This window comes from Denticeps clupeoides, chromosome 9, assembly GCF_900700375.1.
Source record: "Denticeps clupeoides chromosome 9, fDenClu1.1, whole genome shotgun sequence".
In the NCBI taxonomy this organism is placed as follows: Eukaryota; Metazoa; Chordata; class Actinopteri; order Clupeiformes; family Denticipitidae; genus Denticeps; species Denticeps clupeoides.
The window spans coordinates 16,110,137-16,129,751 of record NC_041715.1 but is presented as its reverse complement, the minus strand read 5'-3'; the positions used below and the strand labels follow the sequence as shown (position 1 = coordinate 16,129,751).

At 42.1% G+C, this 19,615-nt stretch overlaps 1 protein-coding gene across 4 annotated transcripts; it reads left to right on the top strand.

Annotated features, from left to right (window-relative positions):
* The first annotated feature begins 1,264 nt into the window (after positions 1–1,264).
* LOC114796735 (speckle-type POZ protein-like) lies at positions 1,265–19,407 on the top strand. Of its 4 annotated transcripts, none has more exons than XM_028991203.1 (12): positions 1,265–1,290; positions 1,409–1,547; positions 1,770–1,888; positions 1,989–2,140; positions 2,265–2,389; positions 2,538–2,700; positions 2,865–2,920; positions 3,305–3,427; positions 3,517–3,659; positions 3,851–4,116; positions 4,215–4,368; positions 4,548–4,639. In XM_028991203.1, the coding sequence occupies exons 2-10, from the start codon at positions 1,521–1,523 to the stop codon at positions 3,981–3,983; spliced, it is 1,041 nt and encodes a 346-aa protein (XP_028847036.1). In that variant the 5' UTR covers positions 1,265–1,290; positions 1,409–1,520; the 3' UTR covers positions 3,984–4,116; positions 4,215–4,368; positions 4,548–4,639. The 4 variants fall into 4 exon arrangements, with proteins under 4 accessions (XP_028847036.1, XP_028847038.1, XP_028847039.1 ...); XM_028991205.1 differs by having other exon boundaries at positions 1,392–1,547; XM_028991206.1 differs by having other exon boundaries at positions 4,215–4,362; positions 4,548–4,579.
* The last annotated feature ends 208 nt before the right edge of the window (positions 19,408–19,615 follow it).

Genomic DNA, 19,615 nt, shown 5'->3' with positions numbered 1-19,615 from the left:
TACTGTTGGAATCCATGTGGTGAGATATTTGATGTATTTTATTTCATTTTTTTTCTCGAGTTGTATTGCTAGGCAGTTGCCTCGGAGTGCTGTGGGAGCAGAGACGGGATGAGAGGAGGAACGTTAGCCATTGACTGTACCCTGCTGTTTTCCCACAGAAATAAAACCTCCCTTTTTGACACCAATGCTGGTGTGAATCTGTGCAGCTGATCAGCCATCGCCGATCACCAGGACTGAGTGCATGCTTGTAAAGCTGGAAGCACCGAGTCAGAAAATCCACGTGCTTGTGAAGCTTGTTACACAAGCATTCATGATAAAAACATCCATCAACAGCATTTTTATGGCATGGGTGAAAAAAATAAACTCCATCTCACTGTTCCATTTACATCTCAACAAATTTAAACAGTGATATTATTAGACTAGTTGATTAATATAAGTTATTTAATGGATGGAAGTCCAAGCGACCATAAAAACATAAAAGCAAATATAAAAACTACATGAGTTCAAGAGCACATAACAACAATAATAAAAATAATTATTATTATAAATCCAGGCCCATGTCTGTGTCGTTGAGATTGAAATAAGTAATAAAGGGCATGATAGGTTTGACATTACAGTTATTTTAGTTATCATGCTTTAAAAAAATTGTAATTACTAAAATGTGACGAAAATAATGAATATAAAAGCACACGAAAAATTAGTCTTCTTGTTATCAAAGCGTCACATTACGCACTCTAGCGGTCAACGTTGATATTGCAAGTTTGGACAGGAATGACGCCATAAAAGCCAGGTGGCGTGGAGTCACTTAGTCCTGAAATTAATGATCGCAAGTGGAAAATGGGGACACATGGACCCCAAAAACCAGATATGAAAATGTTGTCTGGAGACATGTTTAATTTTTTCACCATTGCAGTATATAAGATGTAGACATGTTGTTTCTGAAATATGTGAAGTAAACAGGTTTAACCCACCTGCGGAAGCCCCGCCCCTTCCCCATTACCAACATAACCAGAGAAAAGAAAAATACCCAAAAAATCGTGTTAATAACAAATCACACGAACTACACTCCGTTCATATTTTATTGCTGATTTCATAATGTGAACTGCATGGCTTGAAAAAAAATGTTCCTTAACAGTTAAAAGTATACAAATTTAAATGATGCAATATAAGGTGCCCCTGCACACGTGGTTAGTGTAGAGTCACGTTACCATGGTAGCCACGATATGTAAACAATAATTCCTATTTTTACTCAGTTTCATTACGACACAGCACAGAGCAGCAGCACTTTTGGTGAGTAGCTACCAAAACATCACTGAGTTAATTTAGGACAGAGTTAGCATTAGCCATATAATACTTTTATTTCTACACATTTTTTATTTTTGTCTAATCAGATCATTAATGTTTAAAGAGCATTCGTGAGAGACCAGCATTGTTTTAGACGAAGATTCCTGCTAGAAGAACGACCCCACAGCGCTTCCAGCGAGAAGATTCATTCATCAGAGGATCTTCAGAGTTCCAGAATGGCCAGCAGCTACAACTACACCCAGGTGTGTGTGAGTGAGGGATACATCAGCCATTTAAAAAAAATCTTTATCCATCTAACAGTGTTTATCTCTCTTTGTTGGGCTTTATTATACAGTTAGAGCATTAATAAAGTTTAGTTACTGAATAATAAAGAAGAGCAGTCTACGGTGCTGAAGATCTGGCCGCTGTTTACCTAAATTAATACGTTGACGACTCATGAAATATGTTTCTTGCTCTCTTCTCAGCACCAAGTGGAAGAATTCTCCTGCAGCTGGACGATCAGCAACTTCAGCTTCGCAGATGATGAGAATGGCGCCTCTCTCACCAGCTCCACCTTTTCGGATGCCAGCGGACGGCTGAAATGGTAGGTTTGGTGGGTCTGGAGACTCGCTTGAGCCAGGGAGTGATGTCCTTCCAGCTCATGTGTTTGTAACTCTTCCTTCCTCTGGTCTGTGTGTTCTCAGGGCTCTGCAGTTGTACCCTAACGGCGTTGATTCTGTCCAGGAGGGCTACGTGTCATGCTTTGCCGTCCTGGTCAGTGCTCCAGAGGCAGGTGTGCGGGCCTGTGCAAGACTCGTCCTCCTCAACGCCGAGGGACAGGAGGCCATGGTCATTGGTGAGTTCAGATGTCCCTGTGAGATGAGATAAAGGCGTGTTTTCCTGCATCTCTCTGCTTTGATCTGTATTGATTTTATTGATGAGCTTCAGTGCTGTCCTGTCTGTGTGCTTTTGTGTTGCAGAGAATAACTACTACACCCGGGTGTACGAGGGCGATCAGATCGGCTCTGAGTTATTCAGCAGAAATGACGTGTTGGACGATGCCTCTGGACTTTTACAGGATGACAAGCTCACCCTCACCTGTAAGGTAAGTATCACTGGTTGCCTGGTCGCACTTGACCATCTCACTGCAGAGGGATTCTGTGATGTTCGTCCCTTTAATGTCCTTCCATGTTGGTAGCTTTTGTGTGATGGCGTAGCTGTGTTGTACTAACTACCATGTTGGGATGTTACAGATCACTATGGAGAAGGATCCAGAGATCTCCACAGCGCAGGTGAAGGAGCCAGATAGCAGCCTGGCGTTTGAGCTTGGGGAGCTGTGGGAAGAATCCCTGCTCACTGACTGCACCCTGTGTGTAGCTGGGCAGGAGTTCAAGGCCCACAAATCCATCCTAGCAGGTAACACTTCCTCTACCACATCCTCTAATATACACACACATGCACACACTTGAGAATTTACAGACAGACGTAAGATGATTTGGTTCCAGGTATTTAAATAGCTACTGTAGAGAAGAAATAAAGGAATTTAATGCTCATCTTTACACTCTTCTGTCTCTCTGCAGTCCGCTGTCCTGTCTTCCGTGCCATGTTCCTACAAGACACGAAAGAGCAGCAAACTGTGAGTCTTTAAAACCTCATTTTCTTCCTTTTTGTCATCATGTGACTACATGAGATTTGCTACAGGAGTCTTATAAAAAAAGTGATTAGTTTTCACACGACACACCACAGCACAGCACCCTGTGCACATCGTGAAATGTGGTCTCTACATTCATCCCATCCCCTGAGGGAGCAGTGGGCACCCATGACAGGCGCCTGGGGAGCAGTGTGTGGGGACGATACTTTGCTCAGTGGCACCTCAGTGACAACCTTCTGATTACGGCTCAGCTCCCTTACCCGCTAGGCCACCACTGCCACCACTATCTGCTCTCTGCTGGAGCCGTGTGCCCACCTTCTTCTCATGCAGTCTAGAACCAGACTGATTTCAGCTCTGCTCTCTTTCTAGAACCGCGTGGAGATTAAGGAAATGGAGCCCGACGTCCTCAAGGAGATCCTGACCTATATCTACTCGGGAAAGGCTCCCAACATTCGTCAGATGGCCGCCAAGCTGCTTGCTGCAGCAGACATGGTAGCTCCCACACTCACACATTACTGATGTTTTTTTTTTTTTAGATTCATCTCTTCACCTCGAACTGTCTGTCTCCTTCTGTCTTTTAGTACCTCCTGGATCGCCTCAAGTCCATGTGTGAGGACACACTGTGCAGTAGCCTCACCGTGGACAACGCTGCTGAGACCCTCATCCTGGGTGACCTTCATCAAGCTCAGCACACCAAAAACGACGCTGTCACATTCATCAATGTGTAAGTGACATTGACTCAGCCAACTACATCCTAATCTCAGGACCAGGCCACTATGTAAACTCCAGTACAGTTCAGGGTAGCGGTTATGTCAGGGAGGAAGTTTCCATGGTTTCCATCCTTACCTTGCACGGCCTGCAAAGGCAAGTATTTGGATGCAGCTGCTCACTTTTTTCTCTCTGTGTGATTTTTAGGAATGCAGAAGAAGTCACGAAGACTGACGGCTGGACGACCCTTACTGATGACCACCCACACCTCATCACAGATTTGTACCAGTCTCTGGTTTCAGCTGGAGAGCCACCAGCCAAACGCCAGAGACGTTTTTAGTCTTTTTCACACCTTAATATACTTTAATATAATGTGGTGTAATATTAAATGTTCAGGGTTAATGTTTTAATCTTTTTTTCTACTTTTGTCTATCTAGGTTATGCTTATTTTAGGTGCTTGCTTACTTTTTTTGGTAGGTATTTAGTCTTTTTGAACTACATGAAACATGCAAGATTACAACTGTTTCTAAATGTAAATAATTCATTTTTTACTCTCTCATTATCCTACCAGAGTCCATCCCAGGACACCATCCCAGGATCAGCATTGTTTTGGACTGAGATTTCGACGAGAAGAACGACCCAGCGAGAAGATTCCTTCATCAGCGGTTCCTGCAGATCTTCAGAGTTCCAGAATGGCCAGCAGCTACAACTACACCCATGTGTGTGTGAGTGAGGGATACGTCAGCCATTTAAAAAGTCTTTAAGAAAGAGCAGCAAACCGTGAGTCTTGTGACTACAAGAGATTTGCTACAGGAGTCTTATCTGCTCTCTGCTGGAGCCATGTTCCCACCTTTTTCTCATGCAGTCTAGAACAGTACTGATTTCAGCTCTGCTTTTCCTCTAGAACCACGTGGAGATTCAGGAAATGAAGCCCGACGTCCTCAAGGAGATCCTGATCTATATCTACTGGGGAAAGGCTCCCAACATTCATCAGACGGCCACCGAGCTGCTTGCTGCAGCAGACATGGTAGCTCACACACACACTTTCACTCCACACACAAACTCACACGTTACTGTGGATGTTTTCAGATGCATCTCTTTACATCTGTCTGTTTCCTTCTGTCTTTCAGTACTTGCTGGATCGCCTGAAGTCCATGTGTGAGGACACACTTTGCAGCTGCCTCACTGTGGACAACGCTGCTGAGACTCTCATCCTGGGTGACCTTCATCAAGTTCAGCACATCAAAAACGATGCTGTCACATTCATCAATGTGTAAGTGACACTTCCTCAGCCAACAACATCCTAATTTTCATTTTGTTATAATATTAAAATGTCATTATTCAGTTTAAAAAAAAAATTCTACTGTTGAAACTAATGTTGGTCTAATATCTTTCTTTTTCACATTTTAGGGCCATCTTGAAAGAGAAGAAAGTCCGTTTGTCCCCAGAGAGGGGGGTGGTGGTGTGACCAACAGATTGGTCCGGGGTTAAACAAACAACTAAAAAATAAAATATTGTTTTAAAACCATTTTTGATGTTTTTCTGTTTATATCGCTGAAATTATTCTTTAATTCTATTTCTGTTCCCATGTTATAGTGACAAAAACAGACAATCACCACAACACCATGTATAGTCAGTTTTTAACCCCCACTGTCACTGACTATTTCATTACACATTAAATTAAATAAATTCACATCACTATTGTCAGATAATTGTTTCTTGTTAATGTTAGAAATTTTATGTTAGAAACGTCTGCACTTAACTCGCTGGCTCTTTGAGTGACATAATGTTGAGTGACATGCAGTATAATTTATGTTTTGCTTGAAGCAATTCTACAGTATAATTACAGTATATACAGTTGTCACAGCATCCACGGAGGCGATCACCCACAAGCAGACGAGGTCTGCTTTTTTTTTTAAGTTTAAAGTGAAGTGATTGTCACATGTGATACACAGCAGCACAGCACACGGTGCACACAGTGAAATTTGTCCTCTGCATTTAACCCATCACCCTGAGTGAGCAGTGGGCAGCCATGACAGGCGCCCGGGGAGCAGTGTGTGGGGACGGTGCTTTGCTCAGTGGCACCTCAGTGGCACCTTGGCGGATCGGGATTCAACCGGCAACCTTCTGATTACGGGGCCGCTTCCTTAACCTCTAGGCCACCACTGCCCCCGCTAGGCCACCTTCATACCTTCGTACCTAGTTGACCCTGCCACGTATCGACTGCCTTGCTTTAACTACTCCTTCGAATTGCCCCGCCTGTTTCTCGTTCGAACCTCGATGTTACCAACAGACCGCTTGCCTCACGACCATTCTTCTACTGTTCCCTTCGGAAACTATCAGCTCTCAACGTTGCCAACTTTCGCCGCAAAACTATTCTCCAGCCATCCTATTTCACTCAGAATCCATTATCTCATTCAAGTGTGGCCGGGATGTTATGGGAAAAAAGATTGGATGTATGTTATGTGAACCCCAACAAAACTTTCTGTTGTCATTTTAATCCACAGGGTTCCTGTGTTTTCTGTGTAATTGTGGGTGGAACGAAAATTTTGGTTCCGTATTGCTTGTGTGGTCAGGGTTGTATTGATGGCGCATCCTATCACTTTACGTGTAGTTGCCTCAGAGTGCTGCGTGCACAGTGTTCCTAATATTATCTGTTGTATAAAGGTGTATTAAAGTTATAGGTGGTTGTAATTATTGTTATTTTGCTCTGAAAAATTAGGAAAAAAACTTCATTTTTGTCCTCTGTAGAGGACATGATTTTGGTTGTTTAATTTTAAATGGCATTTGACTAACCTAATTTAGTCCTACTGTACTGCCTAGGAGAGATCCTGGGCTTTCTAATGATGTCACTAGAAAGGGTGAGGGCCTTACTGAGCACATGTACTGCCTTTTCAAAATTGCCGGCATTGCATCAGCCACATTTCACGGCACTAGGAGAGGTAAGTGCTAATTATTTCATAGAAAATATGTCTGTGCTGTCAAAAATCTAATTATTTCTTTATTATGATAGTCTTAACTTTAATAAGATTTCAAACATGTGAAGTGAATTTAACCCTTCGAAAACACAACTTGTATTCAGTGTCCTCTGGAGAGGACAGCAGGACTTACTAACTCTCATTATGACCATTGTTCACAAAACAGAAAGCCAGGGGATGAGTAAGGTTGAAAGGATTGTGCAAGCCTTTGTGCTTGCCAGTCCAAGTGGTCTGGTGCTGGACTTTGAGGTTTATAAGGGCATGAACACGTTCACTGACCATCACCTGGGAATCGGAGGGAATGCTGTCATTCGGATGGCACAGACTCTTCCACGAGGAACACACCTATACTTTGAGAGATTTTTCACTTCTGTCAAACTGCTAGATGCCCTGAAAGCTAGTGGTCTCCGGGGAACAGGGACCATCACGAAAAACAGAATCTCAAAACAGTGCAAGTCAAAGATGTCAAATGATAACACATTTGAAAAAAAAGGAAGAGGTGCATCTGAGATGGTTGTCAGAAAGCCATCAGAGATTGCAGTGATTAAGTGGCAGGACAATAATGCAGTCCTCTTGTCCTCCACTGTCCATGGAATAGAGCCCCAGGACAACTGCATGAGATGGTCTTCCAAAGAGAAGCGGCATCTTAATGTATCTCGACCTGCTGTTGTGACTGAGTACAACACTAACATGGGCGGAGTTGATCTGTGTGACCGAATGATCAGCTTCTATACAATGTCTAGCCGTACAAGAAAATGGACCGTCCGTAACATTCTGCATTTCTTTGATCTGGCTGCCACTAACAGCTGGATTGAGTACAGGGTAGATCATGAGATGAGACTGGAGAAGGATAGGCTGCAGTATTTTGAGTTCAGATTGCTCCTGGCTGAAGATCTTATTGCCCAAGCCCAGTGGGGACGAGGTCAAGAGTTTGATGAGGTGGTCAGTGATGTCAGCACTAATCCCTAAGAGGAGGCGAAGTGTGGAGCCACAGCCCAGTGACAGCCTGAAAAAAAAATGGGGCTCTCCATATGCCCAAGATGGTGGAGGCAGCCCATGCATCACGGTGCCGGAGAGGTGGCTGTAATGGCAAAAGCTATGTGCAATGCATCAAATGCAATGTGTTTCTGTGCATTACCAAAGGAAAACATTTTTTCTGGCATATAACTCCTAACTCAGAACCCCTAATGATTTTAAATAATTATTTCAAGTTTTTAAAAATCGTTTGCCAAGTTGCCTTACTGTTACCTTGTTATGCTTTCTGGAGGCATGAATTGCCATTTCACATTTTATATGATCTGCATTAGTAAACAAAAGTTCAATTGCTACATTGTACAAGCTTTTTCCATGTTTAAATAAGATTCCTGAATTTAGCAGTTTTTAATGTTTTAATTATATGAATTGTCCATATGACACCATTATATGAATCTATGATGAACTGTGATTTAAAAAGTCCCGCTGTCCACTGCAGAGGACATATGGTAAAAACTAAATAAAGTTTTTTTTGCAAAAAAAAAGTGTTGCAAAATGTTTCTTTTTTCACAGCACTTAACTTGTCTAAAAAAAATCTAAATACCAAAACATTTTTTCTTCCAGGACTCAGGAGGTTAAGTTAGCAGAAGTCTGTGTCTTGTAGGATGAGAGGAGGGCCGAGACACGCGTGAACATTTGCCACTGACTGTACCTGCTGTGTTCCCACAGGTATGTTAAATGTGAAATGTATGTAATGTAGCTACTATACGATCGTCATTTTTATTTTTTAAAATGTTTTTTCACTTTCCCTGTCATTTAATGTCACTGTTGTGCTCACCTGTAAATAGTTGTACTATTAATGACTGAATTACTGTTGGAATCCATGTGGTGCGTTTTTTTATGTATTTTATTTCATTTTATTTCACAAGCTGTATTGTTAGGCAGTTGCCTCAGTGTGCTGCGGGAGCAGAGACGGGATGAGAGGAGGAACGTTAGCCACTGACTGTTCCCTGCTGTGTTCCCACAGAAATAAAACCTCCCTTTTTGACACCAACTGATGTGCATGGGTGATTGCTGGTGTGAATCTGTGCACCTCATCAGCCATCACCGATCACCAGGACCGAGTGCATGCTTGTAAAGCTGGAAGCACCGAGTCAGAAGATCCACATGCTTGTGACGCTTGTTACACAAGCATTCATGATAAAAACATCCCTCAACAGCATTTTTATGTCATGGGTGAAAAAAATTATCTCCATCTCACTGTTCCATCTACAGTGGAGGAAATAATTATTTGAACCCTCGCTGATTTTGTAAGTTTGTCCAATGACAAAGAAATGAAAAGTCTTAGAACAGTATTATTTTAATGGTAGGTTTATTTTAACAGTGACAGATAGCACATCAAAAGGAACATTTGAAAAATAACTTTAAATAAATGATAGAGACTGATTTGCATTTCATTGAGTGAAATAAGTATTTGAACCCTCTTACAAAAAAAAGACTTAATACTTAGTGGCAAAACCCTTGTTTACAAGCACAGAGGTCAAATGTTTCTTGTAGTTGATGACCAAGTTTGCACACATTTTAGGAGGAATTTTGGTCCACTCCTCTTTGTAGATCATCTCTAAATCACTAAGGTTTCGAGGCTGTCTCTGTACAACTTTGAGCTTCAGCTCCCTCCATAGGTCTTCTATTGGATTAAGGTCACTCCATGACCTTAATGTGCTTCTTCTTGAGACACTCCTTTGTTGCCTTTGCTATATGTTTTGGGTCATTGTTGTGCTGGAACACCCATCCACGACCCATTTTCAATTTCCTGGCAGAGGGAAGGAGGTTGTCGCTCAGGATTTTACGTGGCTCCATCCATTTTAACAACAAAGTGAAGTGATTGTCACATGTGATACACAGCACACGGTGCACACAGTGAAATTTGTCCTCTGCATTTAACCCATCACACTGAGTGAGCAGTGGGCAGCCATGACAAGCGCCCGGGGAGCAGTGTGTGGGGACGGTGCTTTGCTCAGTGGCACCTCAGTGGCACCTTTGCGGCTCGGGATTCGAACCGGCAACCTTCTGATTACGGGGCCGCTTCCTTAACCGCTAGGCCACCACTGCCCCATTTTTGTCCTGTGCCCTTAGCAGAAAAACACCCCCAAAGCAAAATGTTTCCACCTCCATGCTTGACAGTGGGGACGGTGTTTTGGGGGTCATAGGCAGCATTTTTCTTCCTCCAAACACGGCGAGTTGAGTTAATGCCAAAGAGCTCAATTTTTGTCTCATCTGACCACAGCACCTTCTCCCAGTCACTCTCTGAATCATCCAGGTGTCCATTGGCAAACTTCAGATGGGCCTGCACATGTGCCTTCTTGAGCAGGGGGACCTTGCGAGCACTGCAGGATTTTAATCCATTGCGGTGTAATGTGTTTCCAATGGTTTTCTTGGTGACTGTGGTCCTAGCAACTTGGAGGTCATTAACTAACTCCTCCCGTGTAGTTCTAGGATGATTTCTCACCTTTCTCAGAATCATTGAGACCTCATGAGGTGAGATCTTGCGTGGAGCCCCAGACCGAGGTCGATTGATGGTTATTTAGTGCTCCTTCCATTTTCGAACAATTGCAGCAACAGTCGTCACCTTCTCTCCCAGCTTCTTGCTAATGGTTTTGTATCCCATTCCAGCCTTGTGCAGGTCTACAATTTTGTCTCTGACATCCTTGGACAGCTCTTTGGTCTTTCCCATGTTGGAGAGTTTGGAGTCTGCCTGATTGATTGATTGATTCTGTGGACAGGTGTCTTTTATACAGGTGTCATTAATGAGGGTGACTAATTGAGTAGGCGTGTCTAACCACTCTGTGGGAGCCAGAACTCTTAATGGTTGGTAGGGGTTCACATACTTTCACTCAATGAAATGCAAATCAGTCTCTATCTTTTATTTAAAGTATTTTTTTCAAATTTCCTTTTGATGTACTATCTGTCACTGTTAAAATAAACCTACCATTAAAATTATACTGTTCTGAGACTTTTCATTTCTTTGTCATTGGACAAACTTACAAAATCAGCGAGGGGTCAAATAATTATTTCCTCCACTGTACATCTCAACAAATTTAAACAGTGATATTATTAGACAAGTTTATTAATTTAAGTTTAATGGAAGTCCAAGTGACCATAAAAACATAAAAGCAAATATAAAAACTACATGACTTCAAGAGCACATAACAACAATAATAAAAATAAATCCAGGTCCATGTCTTTGTCATTGAGATTGAAATAAGTAATAAAGGGCATGATAGGTTTGACATCACAGTTACTTTAGTTATCATGCTTAAATAGTCCTGAAATTAATGATCGCAAGTGGAAAATGGGGACACAAAGACCCCAAAAAACAAATATGAAAATGTTGTCTGGAGACATGTTTAATTTTTTCACCATTGCAGTAAAAATTCAACACACGTGCGGAAGCCCCTTTCCTTCCCCATTACCAACGTAATAGAAACCAGAGAAAAGAAAAATACCCAGTGGTGGTGGAAGTACTGCAGTTTAGTACTTAAGTAAAAGTACAAGTAACCTACATAATATGTACTCAAGTAAAAGTAGAAGTGCTACATCAACAATCTTACTTAAGTAAAAGTCCTAAGTACTTACTTTTAAATTTACTTTAAAGTATTTTAAAAAAGTAAAAGTACTCACACAATGGTTTGTCTCAACATCTGGGGTGTGCCATTTTGTAAAAGCATAGTACATATACTGACTTATGCCTGTACTGATGTCTTTGCTCGTAATAATTACAAGAAATTATACAGTATATGTGTATTGGAAAGTTTGGTGTGCTTATTGTGCATGCACTCTGCAATACTGTGCGCACCTTAGAATTATGTGGATGACAAGTTATCTACTAGGTATTACCCACTAATATACCATTAAGATAAACCAATCAAGACATGAAATATCTTTAAATCATTTATGTACTTGCAACTATTAAACATTTCTGTTAAGAGCAGTAAAAGGGAAACACAACAGTAACCAAACACCAGTGGTGGCGCTGTCAAGAATATGGCAGTACGAGTGGCATTGCGAGCATTTTAATCAACTTTGTATCACCAGCACATTCTGTTCAACAAGAGTTGCTTTCCAAAGTCCTTTTTCCTGGCTTGCATGATAAACAAATGTAGCGCAGCTGTAAAACTAGTAAATACAAAGTTTATTTTCCAATGATTGCAGAAAAGCAAAAAACATTGGCCTAATAATGGATAACACAACACTTAGTCAATACAAAAGGCAGATGTTAGAATGAGAAACAACAAAGGACCTTGAAAATAAAATTTGACCGTTGGCTGGGGTGTGGCTCTCTTAAGAATATGCCAGTATAAATGCTATTCAGACCCCTGATCAACCTAGCATTATCAATACTTTTTGTTTAGACTTTTTTCTTTAACAAAACACAAGTCTATATGAAAAACAGATGTAATTGTAAATCTTGTCAATGATCTATTGATTGCAGAAAAAACAATATTATGTAACTCAACACTTACAATACAAATACGAAAGGCAGATCTTAGAATAAGAAACTTAAAATGAAGGACCATCAAATGAAAACTTTACCACTGGCCAGGCAATCAAAGGTCAGAGGGTGAAAATGGCTCTGTCACAAACATGAGAGTATAAGTGCCATGTGGTGCCCTTATAAGCACCAGTGCTTTTTGTTCAATTTTAACAAGAGTTGGATCTCAAAGTTTTTTGACCCTAGCCTGCCTCTTTTCGCAGAAAAGATGTGCCCCGCTGTACTAAACAGTCTTTCACATGCTGCAGATGCAGGCAACGGTGTGTTGAGCTTGAAAATTGAAACAAATTGAAAACTGTGGGCACCGACTTTAGAGTATCTATGGAGGCAGCCGAGCTGGCCAGGTAGCTGTCTTGTGGTTTCTTGGACGTTTCCCTTCATATGGCCTCCTCCTCTGACCCAGAATGGCTATCTGGTGATGAGGCTTGGTACTCCTCCAAGTGACTCTTGATGTATTCCATGCCTACATAACAACAACCCAAACACAGAATACAGGAACCATTAAGCTTATATGAAGAGTACTGCATTTCTCTCTAACCTTGTAAAAACCATAATTATCACTTTGGAATTTCCTATGGTCTCCAAGTTGCAACAACATATTTTTAGATTAACTGGCAGGATCAGAAAAGGTTCTTTGCAAGGTTTCCTTATCAATTAAACACTTGCCAATGAAATAAATTATTTAAATTTCTTACCCAACCGTAGCAAATCCTCATTGCTTGTCCATGATGTGCGAAACTTTGGAAGTAAAATTGCAGCAGCAATGAGTTCAGGGTCAGTAAGCATGTCACCAAACCGCCGCTGTATTCCTTCTTGAAGGGCAGAGATCAGTGGCTGGCAGAACTTGGATGGCTTTTGGAGGCGGTCCAGCTTCACAGTCAGGACGGTTATAGTTGGTAACAGCCATCCCATGTGGACATCCACCGCTGCCTGCAACATGTTGACTGCCTTGGATACTGGGTTCATGGTTGATGCATATTCTGTCAGGAAAGCAAGTTCTGCAGGGCTGAACCTGTAATACACAGTATTGGAATATGCAGAATGTCAACAAGTGATAAGGAATTTGTCACACACCTAGATATACATAAAGTTATTACACACCTCATTCAACAAACTATTTTTAATTATTTCAGATTGTGTCTGCAAAAAGTTGTTAAAATATGAATTTGTGGCCTGTCAGCATAGGTATGAAACAGACATGACTGATATGCTTATTGTGTTCTAAATTATCTAAATAATTATAGGCTATACTACTGCAGTTCAATTAAACGAGGTGTAAAAGATTAGTGAACTACAATATTATGGCACACAATCCATAGCCAACCATATCATAACTGTGCATCTGCTCCAAGTCAAACTTACATGGGGACTTTAAGTGCAATGGTCACTGCTCTGACAGCTCCTTCCCCACTTTCTCTAATTATCCTCACCGTGTTAAAAAAATAATGAAGCTACACTGGTGTGATTTTTATACTATTTCTGTATGTCAACATACATTTCGCTAGATAATAGTATAATAACGTCATAACATACCCAAAAGCATAGCATACCATAGCATAGCTTACCTCTATATGTTTTTTCAAATCTGAAGGGGAGTTTTTAAATGCCAACAATTCTTTATGTTGAGGCAGGCATGGGATGCAAAGAAATCGCAAGGACTCATTCTTTACTCCTTTGAACTCAAATAAATTTCTTAAATACAGCCAAGGATTTCTTTGTGATTCAGAGCTGCAGGGCTCGTGTTCACGCTCAGTTGATGCAGCTCTGGGTCCATGTTGAATGTCTCGTCTTTGTCAGGATTGACTGCAGCTGGGCTCATCACCGGTGGCCAATCCTGACGGTGCATAAAAGCCGGATATTTCCGCCCCTTCGGGAGGGACGACATTTTAGTGGACCTTAGTGCAAGTATGTGAATGTGTTTTTGAGTTCTGGCAATTGCCACACGGCTGCGGGCTAGTTTATGTTGATTCCCCGTTATTTCCCGTTCGTGGCCATCGAGCCGTTGTTTATTTGTTTATTGTTTATTTTATAATAAAAACCCGTTCCCAGCATGTTCTGCTTCTGCACTTCCTTCCCCCGTAAGTCCGTAGTCGTAACAGTCTTCAAATCAAGCCGGTCTACCAGCTCGTGCTGCTAACTGACGCACGCTCTGCCATCACTGGAGCTAATAAAGCCTGATTGGTAGGAAATTGGTAGGCGAAGAACCAGTGGCATAACTTTCAGCAGGTGCGGTCGCACCGGGGCCCGTGATCTCTGGGGGCCCGTCACTACCTCAGACCCGCCTCCTTAAAAAAAAAAAAACTCAGCATTAAAATCCAACCATCAAATAAAAACAGCTAAATAAAGTTATCATCTTTCATTGTCGCCAAACTGTCATGTCAGAGTATATTTGTTTCTACTGAGATACAGCAGGGATTCTGGGAAGGCTAAATGTTTTATTATGATTTTTTTGAATGGATGGCTGCACATTGCAATCATCGTGCTGACTAAAACAAGTAGCATGCCCTTCAAACCCAAGAGCGGCTGCAAGAAGCGCCAGGAACGTAGAGAGCTAAAGGAAAGGGTGGCAAACTGCACTCCCGAAATTAGACCAATTTTGACCCATGACCCACGTGGGTGGTAGTAGCCAAGTGGTAACACATTCGCTTATGAACCAGAATACCCAGGTTCAAATCCCACTTACTACCATTGTGTCCCTGAGCAAGACACTTAACCCTAAATTGCTCCAGGGGGGACTGTCCCTGTAACTACTGATTGTAAGTCGCTCTGGATAAGGGCATCTGATAAATGCCGTAAATGTAAATGTTGTTACGCCACTGGCCAGAACGCAATATTTTTCATGCAAGATTTTGAGGAAATTGTGTTCATAAAATGTAACAAGAAACGGCATAAATTGTAGAAATGTAGTGGAGTAGAAAGTACAGATAATTGCCGCAAAATGTAATGGAGTAAAGTAAAATAAAAAGTATTCATTATTATTTTTACTTAAGTAAAGTACAGATACGTAAAAATGTACTTAAGTACAGTAACGAAGTACAAATACTTTGTTTTATTCCACCACTGAAAACACCAAAGAAATCATGTTCAAAAAAACAAATCACACGAGTTACACTCCGTTCATATTTTATTGCTGATTTCATGATGTGAACTGCATGGCTTGGAAAAAAAAACGTTCCTTAACACTTAAAATTATACAAATTAAAATGCTGCAATATAAGGTGCCCCTGCACACGTGGTTAGTGTGAGAGACACGTTACCATGGTAGCCGTGATATGTAAATTTTTACTTTATTGATTTATTTGATAATTTTTCATACAAATTGTTGGGGATGAAGCTCCAGGTGATCATTTTGGGTTCAGTTTTCATTTTAAAAAATTGTTGTTGTTGTTTTTTTTACAAAGTAAACATAAATACAAGCGTTTGTCCTACACATAGAAACCCATTATAGTCACTCTTTTTTTTCCTGATAAAAAAACACGAACAAAACATGCTTTTATCAAGTTCTTCGACTCATTTCACCCTTCTGCCTTGCCGCTGCTGGCCTGAACCATATATGGCAAGTGGAGAAAATACCTGCTTTTTTCCACCAGATGGCGAACACTATCCATCACTAGCCATCCATCTACCCCCCTCCAGCCAAATTATTAATGTTGATATTCTAACAGACAGTATGTCAGCAGAATATATCGGTGGTTTTGCATATCTTGAGATACGGACATGTCCACAAATTAGATAATAAACGCAAATGCGTAAAAACACCGAATGCGTAATTTTCCATATGTGTACTTTATATGCAAATATTCAAATTTTTTTTTAATCTAAAATGCATGCAATATACCTCTACATAGGAGCACATGCACAACTTTGAAGTAAACGACATTTTCCAGCACAGAACCAACACCCCCAAAATCTTAATCAAAATTTTGTTTTACGCGGCTGCAGGGTCAAACACAGTGCAGCGCACGTTCAAAGCTTCGCAAGATTTTTATTATAAAATACATATCTACACACAGGCTGATCAGTTTTAGGCAGACTAAACATTTTTTCCAGAATCCAAACAAACGTTTGGGTTGCTGATTACAGCGCTCCGTACGGGATAATAAAGAAGGAGATCTCCTCATTTCAGTCATCTCAAGTGCGAGATGGAGAGATTGTACAGTGCAGAGGAGGCGGTTGCAATGGTGATGGAACCCGATTCCGATCCCACCGGGCCGGAGAGCGCAAGATCAGAATCTGACACAGAGACAGACGAGTCCACGATGGATGAGGAGTTTTTGCCCGGACCTGTCTCATCCTCCACCAGCTCCACTGAGTCAGCGGATACCGAAGAAGGTGAGAAAGCGGACATCTTATAGAGGTCCAAAAACGGAGAGATTTTCTGGGCACCCACAATTTCCGCGACCCTCAGATATGACCCTCCAGGAACCGGGAACCACCAGGACCCACCCGGTTTACAGTGGCGAGAGTAGGCGACCTTCCTGACTTGACGCCACAACGATGCGCGCGTACTTTGGACTCCTGGCCGGCGTCTATCGGTCCCGGGGAGAAGCAACGCGCAGCCTCTGGGACGGCAAGACAGGCCGCCACATCTTTCGGGCGACCATGCCCAGAAAAACTTTTGAAACCATTTCCAGATCGCTGCGCTTTGACGACCGTTTCTCCAGACCACGGCGTCGGGATGATAAACTGGCTGCAATCCGGGAAATATGGGACCAGTGGACTGAACAGCTCCAACAGATCTTTAACCCCGGAGCAGACATATGCGTCGACGAGCAACTGGTGCCCTATCGTGGGCGATTCAGCTTCAGGAAGTACATGCCGAAGAGGCCAGGGAGGTATGGCTTCAAAATATGGGCAACCTGCGATGTGATGACTTCCTATGTTTGGAGACTTTCGTTCTACACCGGCCGATCAGCCAGTGCGCCTCCTGAAAAACAGCAGGGACAAAGAGTTGTGCTGGAGATGACGGAGGGGCTGACAGGTGTCACTTTTCTCCTCCTACGGGCTGGCAGAGCAGTTGCTCAAAAGGAAGATCGCCATGGTCGGCACCATAAGGAACAACAAGCCAGAACTTCCACCTGAGCTCCTGAAGGTCCGGGGGAGAGAGTCTCTCTCATCAGTGTTCGCTTTTACGGCAACACACACCCTGGTGTCTTACGTACCAAAGCGGGGTAAGAATGAGCTTCTCCTCAGCACAAAGCACCGGGAGCCGTTGATCAGCAGTGGGGGGAAGATGAAGCCCCAGCTCATCCTTGACTACAACCGCTGCAAAGGAGCTGTGGATACAATGGACCAGGTTAATGTACACAATCCAGGCTAAGGTGTTTACTATTCAGCATATCTTTTATATAAAACATATTTCAATAAGCAGAAAAGAAAGAACAGACGTTGGCCACTAGCGATGTTTTTTAATATGTTGGACATCAGTGCCCTCAACGCCTACATTGTCTGGACGGCCATTGGCCCTAGATGGAATGCTGGAAAATCCTACAGACGAAGGCTGTTCCTGGATCACCTTGGGAAAATGCTGGTCATGCCAGAGATGACCCACAGACAGCACCTCCCACAGACTCCAGAAGCCGTCAGCCTCATCGTACGAGCCCGCAGAAGGTCAGACGACCTCACCATGGATCCGCCCAACCCCCCACCAACAGCCAGCAACACAGACACTTTCTCACGCAGGAGGCAGTGTGCGCTCTGCCCAACACGCAAAGCCTGCATTCAACTGCAAGAAATGTGGAGTAGGAGTTTGTAAGGCACATTTCAGTGCAGTTTGCACATCCTGCCTCCCCTGAACTTAGTGTTGTTGTTGTAATTGTTAACTTTCATGTTAACAATTATTTTTTTTTTTTTTTCACAAAAAAAATCTAAAACAATAAAGAAGTAATATAAATCAATGTCTCTTCTAATCTTTCACATATATCATCTTGCAACAGCCAGTGCAGAAATAATTTATTTTGCATGAATTTGCATGAATTCATGAATGTTTGGTATCTATGAATAGGTCAGATCCTGGGGTAAACAACAAAACATTTTTTGCAAAAAGTTAATCATTTATAGCATTTCCAGCGAGAAATGCTATAAATCATTTATAGCATTTACAGCATTTCCAGCGAGAAGATTCATTCATCAGAGGATCTTCAGAGTTCTAGAATGGCCAGCAGCTACAACTACACCCAGGTGTGTGTGAGTGAGGGATACGTCAGCCATTTAAAAAAGTCTTTATCCACCTGACACTGTTTACCTCTCTTTGTTGGGCTTTATTATACAGTTAGAGCATTAATAAAGTTTAGTTACAGAATAATACAGAAGAGCAGTCTACGGTGCTGAAGATCTGGCCGCTGTTTACCTAAATTAATACGTTGACGACTCATGAAATATGTTTCTTGCTCTCTTCTCTTGCTCTCAGCAGACATGGTAGCTCCCACACTCACACATTACTGATGTTTTTGTTTTTTTTTCAGATTCATCTCTTCACCTCGAACTGTCTGTCTCCTTCTGTCTTTTAGTACCTCCTGGATCGCCTCAAGTCCATGTGTGAGGACACACTGTGCAGCAGCCTCACCGTGGACAACGCTGCTGAGACCCTCATCCTGGGAGACCTTCATCAAGCTCAGCACACCAAAAACGACGCTGTCACATTCATCAATGTGTAAGTGACACTGACTCAGCCAACTACATCCTAATCTCAGGACCAGGCCACTATGTAAACTCCAGTACAGTTCAGGGTAGCGGTTATGTCAGGGCGGAAGTTTCCATGGTTTCCATCCTTACCTTGCACGGCCTGCAAAGGCAAGTATTTGGATGCAGCTGCTCACTTTTTTCTCTCTGTGTGATTTTTAGGAATGCAGAAGAAGTCACGAAGACTGACGGCTGGACGACCCTTACTGATGACCACCCACACCTCATCACAGATTTGTACCAGTCTCTGGTTTCAGCTGGAGAGCCACCAGCCAAACGCCAGAGACGTTTTTAGTCTATTTCACACCTTAATATACTTTAATATAATGTGGTGTAATATTAAATGTTCAGGGTTAATGTTTTAACCTTTTTTTCTCCATTTTTTTCTATCTAGGTTATGCTTATTTTAGGTGCATGCTTACTATTTTTATGTAGGTATTTAGTCTTTTGAAATACATGAAACATGCAAGATTACAACTGTTTCTAAATGTAAATAATTCATTTTTTACTCTCTCATTATCCTACCAGAGTCCATCCCAGGACACCATCCCAGGACCAGCATTGTTTTGGACTGAGATTCCTACAAGAAGAACAACCCCTGCAAGAGATTCCTGTGAGAAAGCCACCAGCCACAGCGTTTCCAGCGAGAAGATTCCTTCATCAGAGGTTCCTGCAGATCTTCAGAGTTCCAGAATGGCCAGCAGCTACAACTACACCCAGGTGTGTGTGAGTGAGGGATACGTCAGCCATTTAAAAAGTCTTTATCCATCTGACACTGTTTACCTCTCT